The sequence below is a fragment of the Coffea arabica genome, chromosome 2c (genome assembly GCF_036785885.1).
Source record: "Coffea arabica cultivar ET-39 chromosome 2c, Coffea Arabica ET-39 HiFi, whole genome shotgun sequence".
NCBI lineage: Eukaryota > Viridiplantae > Streptophyta > Magnoliopsida > Gentianales > Rubiaceae > Coffea > Coffea arabica.
In genome coordinates this window covers 70,720,131-70,739,338 of record NC_092312.1, presented here as the reverse complement: position 1 = coordinate 70,739,338, position 19,208 = coordinate 70,720,131, and the positions used below count along the sequence as shown (strand labels likewise).

The window sequence follows — 19,208 nt, the reverse complement described above, 5'->3', positions numbered from 1 at the left end:
TGCTCTGTAATTAATTGTTAATCCATACTGGATTAATCCAGTATGTAATTAATTAAGGGTTAATTACATTTACCTCCCCTGAGGTTTGACCATATTACCAATCAATCCCTGTAATTTGTCCAAATAACGGTCTCACCCTTTGAATGATCAAACACTTAACAAAAACCCCCTTAATGCCGAAAATGCCCTTATTGAGGCCATGTTGCATTAAAAAAAGAACATATTTTTATTTTATTAATCATGAAGCAATCCAAAAAAATAGAAAAAAGTTTTTGCTTATTATTTTAAAAACCATATCTTTGCTTCCATAAATAGTTTTGAATCAATAATTATTTTAAATCTTAAAAATCAATATTAAAAATTAGATAAATTGAAAGAAAAATAAAAAAAGAAGAAATTATTTTAATTCCTGAAGTATGGTTCAAATTGAGGAAAACATGCCTTGTGCTCTCCGCAACATGCCTTGAACCACAAATTCGAATCATACTTGAGGATTTAAAATAATTGCTTTTTTTTATTTTTCTTTCAATTTATCTAATTTTTAATATTCATTTTTAAGATTTACAATAATTATTGATTCAAAACTATTTATGGAAGCAAAGATATGATTTTTATAAAATAATAAGCAAAAACTTTTTGATGATTTTTTTGGATTACTTGAAGGTTAATAAATAAAAATATGTTCTTTTTTTAATGCAATATGGCCTCAAAAAGGGTATTTTCGGCATTAAGGGGGTTTTTGTTAAATGTTTGATCATTCAAAGGGTGAGACCGTTATTTGGACAAATTACAGGAATTGATTGGTAATATGGTCAAACCTTAGGGGAGGTAAATATAATTAACCCATTAATTAATCTAGTATGGATTAATATTTTTACATGGTTCGATGCATGTCATGTGAAAAATATAATATTTAAGATTTGGACAGAAGATGTGTATATTTACATTTACGCTAGTGTTTAGAAAAAAAAAAAGATAGTATGGATTAATATTTTTACACAAATTTGATGAATGTCATAGGAAAACATAAAATAGAATAGTTTAGAATTTGGATGGAGGATGTGGATTATACATTTACACAAATAATGTTAGGAAAAAGCTAATCTTATCTAATAAAATAAGAAGGATTAATTCTATGTGAAATATTTTAGAATTTAAAGGATTAATTCTATAAAAAATATATAATTTAGAATTTGAATAAATTTATGTGTAATAAATCGACATTTGTGTTTGTGTGTAAAAGACTATATTATTTTTATCTAAGAGCTTAAAAATGACTAATCCTAATAATGTATGAAAGATTAATCTTATATGAAAATCACAACATAGCCATATTCACCTTTTTATGTATTTAGTCACATATGGTTATTTTAATGATTCACGAGATAGACTTATCTTCTGAAAGTCCTGGATGTTATATTGCTATATAATAGGTTTGTTTTCGACCTGCTTATTTTAGCTGATCATAAATTCTAATTTTGGATAATTAATTTATATGACGTTCTTACTTGTTTTTTTTTTTTTTTGTATTCAAATTATTGTTTTTTAAATAGATAAAAAAATTAAAATTAATAATCAAATAAAGAATAAATTTTGCTGATTCTGATTATTTTTATAATCATTTTGCATAATTAGATTTTGCAAATTTTAAGCAAACAAAACAAGGCTCATTCCACCTAATTCGTGCGTGCATTGGCTACCACACTAGTTTAACCTGAATAAACTTTTGCTGTTCTGATTGGACACCAATTTGAATCTAAGGGTGCGTTTGATAAAAATAAATCTGAATCCATTAAATTATTGAATAGTAAAATACTAAATTTGATACATTTGAGTGTATATTATATTAGTAATAAGTTGAATAGTTTATCATTTATTTTTGGGATAAGTTTTGCCTAGAAAATTTAGTGCCACTTAATTAATTTAGATGTTCTATTTTTTATGTTTCAACGCAACTGAACATATTAAGATTTGAACACATCAAATTTATATACCGTCAGTGTATACTCTATCACCATTAAATATATGACATATGTACAAATTTTGAAATTTAAAATTTGCGCATATGTCATCCATCCAACTGTGATAGTGTATACACTGACCGTGTATATAAAATTTACTGTAAGTTTAAGTAATGAATTGAGTTATCAAACAAGGCTTAGGTTACAAAAAATTGAAATTCAATAGAATGAGTATGATAAATAAGTGCATCGCATGTCTTCTAGTTCCATTGTGAAGGCAAAAATGAATGCCTTCATTTACAGAAGATGCCTCATTCAATTCTTGATCTAGGGTAAAAGTAACACCACAAGGTGAGAGTGATTACATAACAATTGCATGGGACACAATTACATAATTCTTTTAGGAAAATTCAACCCTTAACTATTTTGTTAACCATCCCTTAAAAATTTTGGTTAACCAAACATAAATATGGGGAAATAATTAAAAGATATTTACTTTGGCTTTAAAAGACAACTACTTTTGCTACAATCATCCCTCATTTTCCTGATTCAAATACAATATTAGCGGGCAAGTACTTAATTTAGACTCTAATAAATCAGCTTAGAAGAATACGCCACACTACTCACATATTTTAAAAATTTTTCCCAATCTTAAATCATGATTTTCTCCTAAATTACCTTTCCTCATTTTCAAAACTGTGTTTTTTACATCAGAGAAAAGTGTGATGCTTTTTTTTTCTTACCCCAAAGAAAAAAATGGTGGAGTTTAACCAATAAAACACATAAGTTCTTGAGAAAAAAATCACCTGAAAAGTTGATATGGGTCGAGAGTAAGAATGGCTTAAAACCCTTTCCCCCTAAAAAAAATTACTTCTAGCACAATATTTCCTAATGTTGACTAAATCTTTTCATTCCACTCTTATCTTCTTTTTTTTTCTTCCTCCAAAGGAAAAAGCATTGGGCAAATTACACTTTACCCCCTATACTTCTATAGTATAGTTAATTTTCACATAGTCCCCTATAGTTTTAAAAAATATATGTAACCTTTTATAATTTGGATTAAAGTGTCAAAGTAACGAAAATGATCATCCATAATAGAACCTATGAAAATGTCGAAATTACCCTTGTTTAAAAACTAAAATAGCTGAAATGACCAAATTATATAAACACATAACACTCTAACCCCGTATGATTTTATATTTTATCATACAATCCCCTTATGATTTAGTACTTTATCATATAACTCCCTTATGATTTTCAATATATATACATAGCCCTCTATGGTTAATAAATAATTTTCAACTTTATATAGCGATATTTTTGACATTTTAGTTGACCCCGTTATGGATTACAAATTCCGTCACTTTGATACTTTAATTCAAACAATGAGGGGGTTATGCATAGTTTTTAAAATTATAAAGGGTTATGTAAATAAACACTAAACCACATGGGGTAAAGTATAATTTGCCCAAAAGCTTTTTGTTGTAATTGGAGCAAAGAAGAATATGAAATTTTGAACCAACCATGTTTTTTTTTGGGCCAACCATGTTGATGACAGAAAAATTCTCAACTGGGATTTATTTATGAGGTTAGACTAAAAGAATCAGCAATTGTATACAAGTCCGATTTAATTTGTGGCCAGAGTGACTCTGGGGCCTGAGCATTCAGAGTAAACAGCCTTCCTCCCTTGGTACAAAATACTGCAACATTGTGTCTTTGAAACGTTGGGCTTTCAACTTGGAATTCCAACGAGTAATATCTAACATTCTTGGAGGAATCCTCTCTTGAATATGATTGGATTAAGGTTCCCTTTACATCTGGACGTTTTCCAGTGATCGTCTTGATCAATTCTTCTCCAACTTCTTTTGGACTCCCAAATGGCTCAATACTGTGAAGGGGCCAAGGAATGGTATGTTAATGTAGAAGATTGATTATGCAGCAAAGTACCATTGCCACTAGCACACTCATAATTTCCACAGACATGTATCAAATTCCTAGAAGAAAACAATTATGCAGATTGCTGAGTGATTATTCTTGAGAGCCGCCAGCTATATATCGTTTCCGTATTAAAGATGAGACAAAAAGATGATTGAAAAATTTGTTCATGAAAATTATAAACATTTTTCTTTAGAAAATAGCAATCTAAACATGGCATTAAACTTCTAATGCTAAAGAGTGTGTAATTCAAGAAATATATTTGTGTAATTTACTATACACTAATATATCCGTCGCTAAGTCGCATTGTCACTTAGTAAAAGATTTTCATTTTACGAATTCTCTCTCTCTTTTTAATTTAAAAAAAATTATAATAGCACTCCCCTAAATAAAGAAAAAAGATAAGTTGCAGTTTCAATTATCACCAGCAAAGCATTTGTTCTAAGGGTAAACTTATGGATAATATCATTGAAATTTACCCCTTTTAAAGAACAATCAACCGAGGCAGCTGAACAGAAAATGTGAAATTCAATCTAGTGTATATAATTAGCTTCAAATTCTCCTAGCCGCCTCCCCGCTTTTTAAGTCTTATTCCTCTCGACACGGTTGGTGGGATAAACCCCAAACCTAACACCTCTTTGTTGGAAAAGATTTTTTTTTTTTTCGAAAAGGTAAAAAGAAGAAAATTAGCTTCTTCAACCAGAGCCAATAATTCTCGAAAGATATAAACAAGGTTTAGTGGACTTACGAGAAATTACTGGGGACTGTTGAGACAATTACACTGACATTGAGCTCTCCGGTCGAACCCGGTGGACCAAATGCAACAATTGGCTCATTTACATATTTCCGGCCATTTTTAAGCCCTGGTGGATCCAGTGATCTTTCTGCCTTCCCAGCTGCTCTAGACAACAGAGTTTGATCTCCAACCCAATTTGCAGGATATATGAACTCTGCATTTTCCACAGTATCATAGCAAAACTTGAAAGTCTAATAAAAAAGTAATTGTTAGCCTTCTAGTTTTCTAGTTTACCCAAAACTTGAGAATTGTTTCCATACATATAAATTAATATTGTCTGTCATAAAACCAATTTCTATGTAGCTGTAAAATCAAGACTTGATTATCTATGTAGTTAGTGATTTCTCTTCAAAGCTTTTATGCACTTGGGATGTTGAATACTGTATTTTCAAACATTTCAAGAATTAGCTTCGTTAATTAGACAGAGGGGAATTCACTTACTAACCAAATCCTTGATCTGCAAAGGCCTGGTTAGCTTCAATGCATCTGCTATACCCTTCAATCGGATAAAGAACATCTAGCTTCAAGCTCCTAGCATTTTCAGGCGACAACCCAAGAAGAAAGCTAGTAATGCCGGCAAAATTAGCGCCAACAGCAACCACAGAAGCCGAGGCAACACCTGTGAGAAGTCGCCTCCTGAAAGTTGATGCTAAAGGTGCAAATTGGTTTGCAGAATCAGCTGGAGGAGGGACTGCCGCTTGCTGCTGAAGACTCTCTTTCTGGTCATTATTAGAAGATTGAGTCATGCAAATTGGATAGGGAAATTTGGTCTTGATTTTGCATGCATTCAGGCAACTATAGTGTTGCATCTGAATGGCCATCAATGTTGATTATTGGTCATCGTTTTGTGATTAAGCGTTGCTTCAATTGCCAGGATAGTGTGGTTTTTTTTTTTTTTATGCCTGGATGAGCGTAAAGATTTGCATATTTTCTGTAGGTCAGTAGGTGATAATGTTATCCTTTTCTAGTGGTTCTCGTTCTTCGGTAAAGATGTGACATCTAGTGGTTCTCATTCTTGGCACGGATTAGATTAGTCATTTTTTGGAGTGTTTTTAAAAAATTTTACTGTAGCAGTGTATATGAAAAATTTTTAATTATAAATAATTTTAAAAATATTTGACATATTTTATAAATGAGATGTTTTTTTGAAAAAATGGCCAATCCAAACGATTGGTTTAGATCTAATTAGGTGCTATTAGTATACTGTATGTATAATGTGCCGGCACACTTATTTTATGCATTGACATGATATACACGAATAAACCCTACGAGTGTAATAAAATTATACAAGTGTATATCATATAATATAGAAAGTATAACAATTGGACAATTATACCAACCTCCAATCCTGTCTATCCCAAATCCTATATCTGAGTCCTATGCTTCTACCAAATTACGGAAATTTCTCCGGAGTTTTTTTTTTTTTTGCCTTTTTGGTTTTTTCCTAAATGGACTTTAATAATCAAAAGGGTTCTTTAATCGTGGAATGTGGGAAAGTTAACCAATCTCCTTGCTGTTTTTGCTTTCTAAATTAGAGAATATTATGGCAAGTTCGAATGTGAGCCTTAATTACACTATTTGTTAAAGTGCTAGTAATCTTTTTACAGTATTTTTGGTCTTCAAGATTTGGACCTGGCCTTTTTTTATAATCTGGTCCTAAAATTGACCAGTTGCAGACTCACTGCCAAAAGAAAGATGGCCTGACGTAGGAGTTGCTCTAAATTTTGCAAAAAAAAAAAAAAAATAAAAATTAATTGGACTGCACAAACACTACTCTTAGCTATACCATCGGTTTCAAAAATCTAGACATAAAATCAAACAAGAATGCCAAAATTTTTTTTTTTTTTTTCGCAAAATCAAAATTTAAAATCAAATTAAATAATCAAACAAGAACACGCTGTAGAACTCCAACTCGAAGCATATGAGGGAATAATCAGTCACCCTATTTCTTTTCCCATGCTTTCAGTATTACTAGGTGGTGAGACCCCGCGTTTGACGCGGGGTGCCCCTATTAGGGGTTATTGGTTGTATCTTTTTTTTGTATATGTCTATGAATTATTTTTGTTTATTGTGGTCGTTCATTATAAATTTTATATAATTTAATAGAAGCAGTGTTGGTTTTTGCGTTATTTTCTGCTGAATTTTTATTAGTTTGGGTGGTTATTTTTATGGTTGGGTTTGTTGGTTTGGTGTGCATTTAATTAAGTAGTGTATATTTGTTGGAAATTAATTTTTTTTTGTATTGTGTATTCAGCTTAAAGTTTGTAAAATATTTTGTTAGAATTCGTTTGTTATTTTTTTTGTTAAATGTAGTGGTAATTGTAATGTATATAATATTTTTTTTGTCTTGGTTATATGTAAATAGGATTTTGGTTGCTTCGAAAATGTCGCTGTTTAACTTATGATAAACAATGTCGTGGTTTGTTTTTTGGATGGACTTGGTGGTGTTTGTTTTTGAGCTCTAAGTTTGTGTGGGTTGGTATCCGAAGTTGCAGTATCAAATGATTGATCAATGGAATTATTGGTTACTTGTTTGTTTTGGTTTTGATTTGTAATTTTAATGGTTTTGTTTGTACATTTTATTGAATGTTTGTATTATATATTTAATGGCTTTTGTGATTGATATATACTATATTATGAAGATAATAAGATTATTGAAATTTGTGATTTACAATTAACATAATGTGATCTATGTGACGACCCCACCTCCCCCTGAGGCGTACCAAAGGGTTTGGCAAACCGCCTGCCCAACTCTCGCCAGGACTCACTCACTCAAATCACGTGCACACATCCATGGACCATAAATAACATCCACAATTCAAACTTATAATTTACATTGATAGAGATCAGGGTACAAAGTCTCGATATACTTAAACTAGTTCAAAACGAATACAATCCAAATACAAAATGTTCCATTCGAGGAATAGCGCGAGTACAAGTCAAAAGTCAAACAACTAGACTACGCTAGTCTTTACATATCTCACGCCTCGCTCGTACCCCTGTAAGGAAAACAAATAACGTGGTATGAGCTAAAAGCCCAGTGAGGTTCCAAATAGCAAATTGACCATTATTTATAAGTACAAGTTTTCGATATAGCAAAGTAAGGAGCATGAAGAGTTCATAAATGTGAGCAATAACACGTCAAGTAGAAATCTCAAAATGAGCGAGTGTAAAAGTTTTTCAAAATCAACAATAATCCAATAAGCAATAATCAATCCAAAGCATAAGGATACGGATGGCCCTCAGGAGCCAACTTCCATTCATCATCAGGAGCTTGATCACGTAGTAGTTGACACTCCGTCAACTTTCAAGTAAAGGAACCAATCCAGTAGAGCACCACTTACACGACTATCCGTCCACCATTCACACCCCCTACTGGGCCCAAAATCCTCAATAAACATGGGTGGTAATACTCGAGTATACCGATTAGCCGAGGAGGTATCACTCCACTCGACAAAACAAGAGACCCAGGGTTCGTTACCCAATCGACCAAGCCCTTGCCGGCTCGACTAGAGTAACTCGCCACAGAGTTTCTGGAATTCCAGGAAGTGCGCACATCAAGTATATCAAGTCAATTGCAATCAATAAACAAGTATATCACGTAAGAGCAAGTGCGATAAAGTACACTCTTGCCCTGTCAATTCACGTATATAACATGTACTCATATTGGTCACGTATCAAGTTCAAGTATCTAGTGCAATTCAGTATTTGAAAGCACTCACCACAAGATATAGTGCCTTTACTGGTCACTTTCAGGTTATACTCTGGGTTCGGAGTCCAAATCTGCGATAAACTCAGTTTGAGAACTTTGAAACATGTCTAGAATTCGAAACTTAGACGTTTCGTCAATAAAGATCAAGAAATTGAAATTCACTTGGAGAGTAGTCGTGAAACACTTGCTCGCTTTTTAAACAGTAAAACTTTGTAACATTTTTACTTGAAAATGCCATGCGAGTCGAAAGTACAAGGAAAATATACTCCGAGCAATCATGATTTCATTTCTCAAGGGTACAAGTTCGGCCAAGTCCTAACATATAACCCTTGATAACAAAGCAGCAAGGTCCTCGCTAGCTCGAGTGATAATCACTTAACCCTTACTCACGTTACAAGTATAGTTTCCTAGTCCTCGAGTGTAAATTCGGGCAGCATGCCCTTTGTGTTTACCAAATTTTCCAGCCATTTTGGCTTCAATCCTTACACAATCCAACCCAACATCATCCACAATATAATTTCAGTTCATTAGCCATTCCATAGGCTCAACACAACATAAGAACAAAAATCAAAGTGATAATAAGGGTGGAAATGTAACCTAGCAAAAGACAGATTTGACGTATGGTTGCGGAAATAACACATCCGAGGCTACGCTTATTGGATTGAGGCGAAACTTATGCCGTTTCGAAGCTAAGACTCAGGGATACAATGTTCATGAAGATCACTTAGTCCAGTTTCCAATGAAACCTAGTCAAATCCTCAATTTACAGAACCAAAACCCAACTAGTCGGCTATTTAACTACACTGCACTGGAATGGTCATATCTCAGGTTACCAAGGTCCGATTAAGGTGTTCTTTGAGGCGTTAGAAAGCTAAGACAGGGAACTAAAACTTTCATGTTTTGGGCCAAGACTAAAACTGAACGGATTACAGCGAATAAATACCATCAAATAGACTGAACTGTCCACGCAGCATTCTGGAAGGTAACCTAAAATAGCAAGGGTATTTTCGTCTTTTCATATGCTACGTTGCTCCGATTTAGCTGAAATTTTACAGGAACCTATAAAATACCATTCTCTACAACTTTCATGTTTTGACCTAAGGCCAATTCGGCCTCTAACATAGGGTTACAAAACCAGACAGAAAGTTGGGGAAAATTTTCCAGATTCTGGAATTTTTGGTATTTAATGGAATTTTCTCAAATTTCTTGTTCTAATCACTACCAAACAACCTTATATAACCTTATTTACAACATTTACAACTACACAACAAGTTTAGGCAGAAACTCTGAAACCCTAGCTTGCTTATTCATCCCAAAATTCATCACAACCACTTGGATAATCATGAAATCAAGCCAAAACTTAAGCTAAAAAAAAACATCTTAAAGCAAGATTAAAGCAACAAGGATCATGATCAGATGTTTATACCTCAAAAGCAAGTCTTGGAAGAGTGATTCTTCACCCCCTTAGAAATTTCTTAGTTCCTCAAGCTTCCCAACTCACAACCTCCACTTTAATCGGTTTAAAATTGGATTTTCTCACTTGGTTTGGCTAAGATTCAAGAAGAAAGAATTTTTTTCTTTTGCTCTCCCTTTCTCTCTCTCTTTTGGTCGACCAGCAGCAGGAGAAATGAAGGGGAAAGTCCAGAAAATTGGTTTAATAAGGTTAGTTAATCACTTGGCCAAGAAACTCTAGGGTGGCGACACTTGTCGCCACCACCACCTTTCATTTTTCTCTTTCCTATCCTTGTTATTTTAGCCTCTAATTTTGGTCAGACTTAGCTGGAAATTAAGAAGATATTTTGCTCAAATACCAATGAGCTCATGTGGTAAGAAAGTGGTGGTCCAGTGGTGCGTTCAATCGGTAGTGCGCGGGACCCGCCGGTTCGCGCCGTTTTTCTTAAAAACACCCGTACTAGGGTTTTTACTTCCCATTCACTAACCTTATATAATTGCTTCTATTCACATATTATTTCTCACTTAAAAGTCACTTTTAATCATCAAATTGATCCTTGGCCAGTACCGAAAATTCATCCGGCGGAAAAATCGCTAAAACCCTAATTTGCTCAAATCTTGAAAACAAAGAGTAAAACGCTACTTTCTAGATTCATTTGCACTTATTATGGAATAATTAGATAGTAGAGCTTTAATAAATAATAATTTCCAAATAAAAGAGCATTTTTAAGAAAACGTGAGGGTTTTACAATTTCAGAAATTAAAATTAGGGTTTCTATTAAAATGTGAGACATTTAATAAAACCGGTTAGTCACAAGTAAACTAGGGTTTTTGATTAAACATTTAGGGTTTCTAGTCTTTTAAAATAAAATAAGGTTTTAAATCAAACCCGAAGAAATACTCTTTAATATTTTCTTTACAAACAATCTCCTAATATTCGGGGTGTTACAATCTAAGTATATGAACAGGTTTTTCATGAGCAAGTTCTAAATTTTCAATGAGATTGGGAGTGAAGATTTGTATATAGTAGCTATTGTCGTCTAGAAGTGTAAATAATATTTAGTTTCCTTCTCCTAGAAAATGTTTGTCAGTAAATGTAGCCCATAATTAAACCACCTGTAAGTGTTGCTTTATATTTAATTTATGTTAAATACAAAATCTACCAGTTTCTCTTTTGTAAAAATATTAGTGTAACATTTCTTGAATTTTACTTACAAATAATTACGTATTTAATATAAATTAAGTGATTCAAAGTAAAATGCCTATAAATAGCTAGTACTTTGTTTATGTAATGGAGGAAATCGATAAAGAGCCGGTATGCTATCGGCAATTTCTTTGTTTTACTTTCACATATTTAATTTATGTTAAATACAAAATCTACCAGTTTTCCTTTCGTACAAATATTAGTGTAACACTTTTTCAATTTTAGGTACAAACATTTATGTATTTTACATAAATTAAATGATTCACAGTAAAATGCTCATAAATAGCTAGTATTTTGTTCATGGAATGCAAAAAATCCATAAAGAGCTAGTATATTATGGGCAATATATTTTTTTACTTTCACATATTTAATTTATGTTAAATACAAAATCTACCAGTTTCCTTTTCGTAAAATATTAGTGTAACACTTTTTCAATTTTAGTTACAAACATTTATATATTTAACAAAAATTAAATGATTCATAGTAAAATATCCTAAAAGAGCCAATACTTTTTTCATGCAATAGAAGAAAGTCATGAAGAGTTAATACTTTATGGACCATTTCTTTTTAAAAAATATTTAATTTATATTAAATAGATAACCTACCAGTTACTTTTTGCAAGAATATTACAGTAACACTTTTTAATTTTTACTTACAAATATTGATGTATTTATCATAAATTAAATATTTGAAAGTACAATGCCCACAAAGAACATGAAATTTATGGTTTTCATAGGAGGAAGATGGAGCAAAGAATAGAAGAAAGATCACAGAACACCGCTAGTTAGCATCACGAAGACAATGGGATGGAAACCTCGTCAGATATACAAATCGAAACGATAGAAAAACTCAACAAATACATTAAAAATGATCAATGGCCAACAACAAGATAGATGGTGAGCAGACTTCACATGAACATTTAATGCACATGACATAGCTGAAATCCCAATTGCAGTATTAGCTAAACAAAGAGCTCAAGACGGGTGGCAGTGTTTTGAAAATCGGACCGGACTGGTCAGTTCGATCGCGAACCGGCCATGACATCGGCCCGGTTCAATGCTAGGTTTGACTTTACCAAGAAACCGGTCAAAAATCGGTCGGACCGCAAAACCGTCAAACCGGATTTGAACCGGTCATTTCCGATTTTCAAGTTTTTTTTTTTTTTTTTTTTGCAAAATGCAATTATCAAGATTTGAACTCAAGACCTTTGTAATAGAAGACCAATGTAGTAACCGTTGCACTATCACATCTTATTAGTTTTTTTTATAACTTATTTATATAAAACAAACACTCATATTTTTTTTGTTTCATTTTCCTTATAAAATCTCATCCTCTGATGACTCTTTTTTTTTTAATCTTCAACTCTTTCTCTCTCTCATCTTTTCTTTTGCCACTCATTTTTTAATCAAACCTCTTTATTTTTAATTTATTGATGTTTTCTTTCATCTTTTAATTTTATTTTTGTCCATTAAATTAAAAAAAGTTAAAAAAGAATTATTTTTCTTTAACCCAATTTATTTAATTCCACAACCACTCACTTTTATCTCATTTTTTGTTTCTCATCAAATTTGCATTTCTATTTTCGATTCTCTTGATTTCCTTCGAACTCCAAACTTTTTTTTTAAATTGCAATATCTAAATTTCAAAACGTAAATTAAAATTTAAGTTCACAATGTCTAAATTCTCATAGACGTGAATTTTGTATAATTTCAAATATTGTGATATTATTGGATTGGATTTAAAATTTTTTTGGTAGATATAATTGAAATTGAGATAAAATTTATTTGTTTTTAACTTATAATTTAGAAAAATTATTTTTAAAAATCCAAGTTATTCGAAAATAGTAAACTTTTCATCATATAAAGTATTAAATTATCCATTACATGTCTTATTTTGTGCATATATATATTTATATAAATTATTTTTTAAAAAATTCATTGAACCGAGGTTGAACCGGTCCGATCGATCGAATCTCGACCCTTTCACTTCACCGGTTCAATTAACGGTCCGATTTTAAAAACATTGACGGGTGGACGTGCATGCAAAACAGACGCGCCATGCATGCTTTGTATCCAGTCAACCACACTATAATATAAGAAGCCGCTTAGTTGCTAAAAGAAACAGTGAAATACCCACATGAACAAATGCGGAGATGGTTAAAAAATGGAGTAAAACCGACGGCAGGCAAATAAGCACAAAGAAAACACTGGGTTTAAAGCCACCGGCAGAATTGCGGGAACCAAAATGATCAGAACAAAAAAAAACACTTGGTTTAAGGCCACTGACAAAACTGTGGGGAGCAAAATGATGAGACAAACATGGGATTAGGGCTGCAAACGAGTCGAGCCGAGTCGAGATTTGAGCTAATTGAGCCGAGTCTCGACTAAATTTTACCAAGCTCGAGCTCGACGAGCCGGCAAATTTCGAGCTCGAGCTCGACTCGAATCAAGTCGAGCCGAGCTCGAGCTCGAAAAAAAAATAAACAATAAATATTTTATTAAAAAATAAATAAATAAAATAATATTTTTTTCTTAATAAATAATAAAATATTAAGGACATATACGTAATTTTACTATGAAAATAAAAAATAAAAAAATATATATAATATACGTAATTTTATTATTAAATAAAAATAAAAATAAAAAAAATATATATATACCCAAGCTCGCGAGCCGGCTCGCGAGCTAACGAGTTTAATAATCTGAGCTCGAGCTCGACTCGAGTTCGATTAACATCGAGCTCGACTCGAGCTTGACTCGAGCCGCTCGCGAGCGGCTCGATTCGTTTGCAGCCCTACATGGGATCTTATGACTTTCAAAGCTATAAAAAGACGAACATGTCCAAAAATGAACCGCAAATAACAAGATAACCAAGACAATAGGACAAGATAGTCCAAAAGAATGTTAGCAAATGAAAATGAACAGCGGAAGAATTGTCCTCATGCAACTCGGCAGCTCCCAAAAGACCATGAAGGACAAAATGAGCAATGAAATCACAATATAATCGACACAATCAATTGGGATGCACTGTTCATCGCCCTTCCATGCTTTATGTAAAGAAGAGATAGAGATAAAGTGCAAGAAATTAAATGATTTTCAAAAACATTTTTTTTATAAATTATAAATGCAAAATTTGCCTCCGCAGAAACTTAAAAAAAAATTAAAATTATACGTTTTTTTTTTTAAATTAAAGCTCAGCCCCTCAAGATAAATTTCCTGGTTCCATATATATATATATATATATATATAGATAAACGATTCTTGACAGATAAGAAGTGCTTATCCAGAATACATAATTTTGATATCAAGAATCCCCGGTGAATTTCTCAATTGTGAGTTGAATGATCCGTTGCTGAAACGTATCCGATGCAGCTTGCATCCTCTAGTACTGTTGTGGCTGCTTCAACATCCATCTCTTGCTGCTGCATTCCATGAAAAGCTGTATGTCCGAATCCACCGATCCCCAATAAATCCAGAGTCATGAAATTCGAGTTCTTGAGACTTCTTGCATAAATCCCTGCTTGGTTCCTTCCATTTATAGTTGTATCACCATCATCTGCATCACAAGCGCCCTCATTATTATGCAAGAAATCCAGGTTTTCGTTAAATAATAGGCCGTTGTTGGTTCCCAAATTCTGCATTCTGGAGCTCTCATCTGCATTACTAAGGGGGTCATGAAGCTGATCTGATGCTGAAACCTTTTCTGTTCCCCTTTGATGAAATATGTTCGTATCGCTCAAATACTTTAATGTTCCATTGTAGAACAACGGTGCCATATTTGGAGTAAAACCCTTTTGCACCATTGGAGAACTTATATTGCTCCTCATGATTGAACCAATTTGAGCTGCTTTCTGCATCAAGGCTGTTGCTGAAAACTGGGCTATACTGGCTTCTTGGTGGCCTTTGCTATTGCTGTCATTATAACCATTCAAGACTGTTGGTGAATTTGTGCTCAGCTGAGGACGTGAAGTTGGAAAGGATAGGTTTCTTGGGCTGCCTAAAAGTGTTGAAGAGAACATGGTTAATCCAGCAATGTTTGATGGTTCCATAGACATCTGCATAAGTTCATTAGGTGGTGTCTTCATCATTGAGATTGTCCCATCTAGGTGGCTTAAATCAGGTGCTGCCATGGATGTGCTAAGCTTGTTCTCGAATGTCCTCGTTGACATGGTTTCAAGATCTTCCGGGCTTTCTATATTAGTACCTCCCTTGTTGGCTGCTAACACCTGGCTAATTTTGCTGTTTTCTTCAGCTAGGGCGTCACAGAAAGCTCTATGCGTGATGAAACTATCTCTCCTGGAGAGTGGAATAGATATTAAACAAATTGAATTTCAGTTAACAATAGAAACACAGACAGTGAATAATTAATTTGGAAGGAAGAAAAAAAGAAAGCCGGAATGTTACCTACCCAGAAAATAAAACTGGAAGGAAGAGATATGTGGTTTAGAGCTTTATTAATTAGGCTCCTATAACAGTTGCTTAATTGCAAATCATACATTGCTAATTAAACGAGCATTTAAAATTAAATATTTTATTTCTTGTACACCTTTCTATAATGCTTATATTACACATGTTTTTGGTTTTAATCACAAAATAACTCAGATTTCATTGCATTGATCAAGTTGAAGAAGCTTTACAAAGCAATGCTAGTATAAAAGTTGGAACCTTCTGCTCTAACTCTATACAATCAAATACTTGTTTCATAGTAGTTATTAGTGTAATATGATCAGATATCGACTACATATGAACTTTCTCAGAATTTTTGCTATCCCAGCCTTGAAGCTCCAATAATTAATCTAGCGAAAACTGTTTGCTGCACTCATGTCATAGATATTTATGCTAAGAATAAATGATCATAAGTCAGCTGAAAAGCTGACCATCAAGCTATGTAATAGATGTATATATATAGTAAGTATCATTGTTATGAACCTGGAGAAGATGGTACCACATTCGCATTTATATTCCCTTGTACCACAAGTTCTTGAATGAGCTTTCCAGTCAGATTGCACTGCATACTTTTTTGAGCACTTATCACATTTCCATTTCTTTTCACCATGCTTACGGGAATAATGTTTCTTAATTCCTGTAAGATCACCTAAAGCTCGAGATGGATTGTGGTGAACACAGCAAGTTTCTGGACAAACGTAGACTCGTTTCCTTGTTTCTGTACTGGTTCTTTGCCTCAGCTTCCAGGGAAGATTATGGCCCCGTCGATGTAATTGAAGGTTTTGGTCCCTTTGAAACCCTTTCTGGCAAATTTCACATATGAATCTTTTTGTAGCCATGAGGGTTTTAGGTGATAAAGCTATCACTTCAGCATCTGGATCTGCACGTTAATTGGAGCACCAATCTCAGAAATCTATTTTGTTATTTTCTCCGTCCTTTTAATAAAAGCATAAAAACGGCTTGGGGCATATATATTGTATATTAAAAAAAAAACTACAAAGAGGAGAAAATGAAGCTGGTAATATGTGAAATTTTAATCTTGGTGCCTGCAGTATCCATTTTTGGATTGTTTGATCTTGTCTGAGCCTTGCCATGGTTTTGTACAAGTTCATTCTTTTTTTTTTCTTGGTGAGTTTCAATTTATTCATACATGAATCTGCATAAGGGAAAATGGGATTTCATTCCATGAATAATCTCTGATCACTTTTGACCATTTTTCGCTGGTTTCTTACAATATCTTTCAATAAAGGTGAATTTAAGAGCCCATTTGGATTAAAGTTTTTTGGGAGTTTTGATTAAAAAAAAGTTACAATAGTGTGATATATATGACGTAAAAAGGTAATTGAAAACTATGTCAAGAGGATATTTTAAAATAAAATTTCAAAAAAAAATCGCAATCTAAAGAGGACCTAAAACTTTTTTCTTCATGAACTTAAAACCTGAAGAATTAAGTTAGTATCTTGAATATGATAATCATTTGACAAATATATCAACTGCTTGTTTATTGGCCTCAAATTAATGTGTTGGCCGGCGATTGTGACCAAAACATGTTAGCCGGCCCTCCATCTTTTGTCTTATATTTGATGCTGGTGACAAGTAAGGTATGGTATTATTAGTATTCCAAACTTTCCACAGATCGAAATTTGGAGTAAGACCATGAGAAAAGTGGATAGAAAATTTTTCTTTTATAGGACTCAATTGTCAATGGAAAAAAAACAGAAGTGGGCAAGTTACAATTCCCTCGATCTTTCATTTTCTCAAGAGAAAAGTGAGGCCAGTGGAAAACCAAGTTGAGGAAGGATGGGAGGAGGCAGCCATTAAAGGTATTAATTAGTACATGCATGGAAGCAGACTTCTGAGTCATTTCACCTAAACAGTCATAAAAAACAAAGGCGAATACAGAAGAGGCAATTTAAAGGTAGCTAGGAATGGTGTAGTCACCTCAATTATTGTGTAGCAAAATCAATAATTGAACCTACCTAAATTTTCTTCAACAAGCGATTTAAATATGTCGAAAATTTCACCAAAAGTAAAATAAATTACTAAATTATTGATGGGAATCAAAATCTCATTCTCCAACTTGTTACATCATTTGCTGCATGTATCAGTTGAATATTACACTAGTTTCTGCTTGCTCATTCATTACTTATGGGTTCATTCCTTTTGAATTTCAAGTATACAGCTTTACAGACACTAGCTTCACATTTGAGATTGCACAGAAAAGAACATTCATCACAAGGAGGCTGACAATATTAAGGCCAAAAAAAGGGAGTATGTTATATGTTACTATAAGAATGAATTGGTCTGTTGAGAATTGGCAGAATAAAGCTTTAGATTTGTGAGAGTCATGTCATTTTAAGTGCTTATTTTTATTATAGGCCGAGAAAAGTTGATTAGGAGGAGAAAGAAAATTAAAAAAGAAAAGTTGATTAGAGGAGTACAAATATTTTTTAAAACAACTTTTTCAAGGATCACTATTTTCTAATCTGCTTCAGAAAAGCACAAGAAATTGCCTCTAGATTCTCTAAGATAATCCATAAGAGTTACTAGCTACTTACTGCAGATTAAAATCTTTGAAATACATATAGAAACTTTATTTAGCACATCTGAGTTTTTAGGAAGTAAGTCCCCTCACTTTCTCACAGAATTCTCCAAAGTCATGCTGAATCCAGTCTCTAGATATACATAAAAGACATCGAAAATTATGGCATGAAGCGGCTGAAATAGCTAAAACAAAAATAAAGAAAATATCTCCTTTTATTTAATTGACGATTATCAAGAAAACCAAAGAAGGTTACAAAATTTATTCTATTTTCTATTTTTTAGATTTTTTTTTTTTTACTAGTCAAGTGGTAAGGTAAGATGCTATTCGATGACAAAAAAAAAAAAAAAAAACAGACTTTAGAAAAGTGGTTCAAGTAACTCAGCTGGTTCAAGGCACCAAAAGGAGAATCGGGAATTTTTCTGGTAGGAGATCCAAAACGAGTTTTTCCCTGAAGATGGAAAATTCATCTATCGAGTTTTATTAATTTGCAAATTCTTCCTCAGTTAGCTAAAAGAATGAATTTGGGTGATATTATGACCAGAGAAAGTCAGGGCTAATGTGTCTAACATGGCTCTTGTTTTATGCAATAAAGCAAGAAACTTATCAAAGTAAAAGAAGTTTACCAGGGTTTCCAGGTGGGTTTCTCTTCTTCTTGTCTTTTGGAGCTTGCTGCTGTTGAATTGAAGATCCATCACTATTTGTTGGTGTTGAAGCACTGTAATTCTTGAAAGGTTCATCATCTCCTGAAATGTTTGACATTGAGAAAGAAAGAAAGAAGAGATAAAGAACAAAGTATAGTTCTCTTGAAACTTTTTTTTTTTTGTCTTTCTTCACTTTCTCTAGATTTGCTGTTACTTGAGGAAGACGAGAACCATGGGATTTCCTCTGCGGTCTAAAGTGGAACACATGAAACAAGTTTTCTTTGTCCTTTTATTGTTCGCATACAGCAATTTTACTATGTTGTTGCTTTGAGTATAAAAAAATCCGTAGCTACAGTTTAAGACTCACACTAGAGCTGGTTTTAAAAATCCAACGGTTTAGATCGTGCCACGCTATCTCGTCAAGTGATATAATACAATCTGGATCATTGAATCTTTAAAGATCGGATCTACTCGAATTTTGACCACAATTTAATACTCTGCAGTTTCCAACTTTCCA

At 33.0% G+C, this 19,208-nt stretch overlaps 2 protein-coding genes and 1 long non-coding RNA gene across 3 annotated transcripts; all 3 read right to left on the bottom strand.

The window, feature by feature from the left end:
* Nucleotides 1–3,509: 3,509 nt before the first annotated feature.
* On the bottom strand, nt 3,510–5,604 carry LOC113727639 (psbP domain-containing protein 7, chloroplastic). The gene is made up of 3 exons (XM_027251909.2): nt 5,138–5,604; nt 4,645–4,846; nt 3,510–3,849 (listed from the first exon to the last, which is right to left on the bottom strand). The coding sequence occupies exons 1-3, from the start codon at nt 5,511–5,513 to the stop codon at nt 3,543–3,545; spliced, it is 885 nt and encodes a 294-aa protein (XP_027107710.1). The 5' UTR covers nt 5,514–5,604; the 3' UTR covers nt 3,510–3,542.
* A 1,893-nt stretch (nt 5,605–7,497) lies between these two features.
* LOC140036044 (uncharacterized) lies at nt 7,498–10,007 on the bottom strand. Its single transcript, XR_011839939.1, has 2 exons — nt 9,831–10,007; nt 7,498–7,691 (listed from the first exon to the last, which is right to left on the bottom strand). It is a non-coding gene; the product is annotated as an uncharacterized lncRNA (long non-coding RNA).
* Nucleotides 10,008–14,355: 4,348 nt separating this feature from the next.
* On the bottom strand, nt 14,356–18,971 carry LOC113727636 (zinc finger protein JACKDAW-like). The gene is made up of 3 exons (XM_027251908.2): nt 18,674–18,971; nt 15,989–16,385; nt 14,356–15,355 (listed from the first exon to the last, which is right to left on the bottom strand). Exons 1-3 carry the CDS (start codon nt 18,807–18,809, stop codon nt 14,386–14,388), a joined length of 1,503 nt encoding a protein of 500 aa, XP_027107709.1. The 5' UTR covers nt 18,810–18,971; the 3' UTR covers nt 14,356–14,385.
* Between the last annotated feature and the right edge of the window lie 237 nt (nt 18,972–19,208).

Coding starts and splice junctions, on each gene's coding strand:
- LOC113727636 (XM_027251908.2), bottom strand. CDS start 18,809: ATGTCAAACATTTCAGGAGATGATGAACCTTTCAAGAATTACAGTGCT. Junction 16,386..18,673: donor AAACCCACCTGGAAACCCTG/GTAAACTTCTTT, acceptor ATTAACGTGCAG/ATCCAGATGCTGAAGTGATA. Junction 15,356..15,988: donor TGTGGTACCATCTTCTCCAG/GTTCATAACAAT, acceptor TCCACTCTCCAG/GAGAGATAGTTTCATCACGC.
- LOC113727639 (XM_027251909.2), bottom strand. CDS start 5,513: ATGGCCATTCAGATGCAACACTATAGTTGCCTGAATGCATGCAAAATC. Junction 4,847..5,137: donor CTTTGCAGATCAAGGATTTG/GTTAGTAAGTGA, acceptor TGGAAAATGCAG/AGTTCATATATCCTGCAAAT. Junction 3,850..4,644: donor ACAGTCCCCAGTAATTTCTC/GTAAGTCCACTA, acceptor GCCCCTTCACAG/TATTGAGCCATTTGGGAGTC.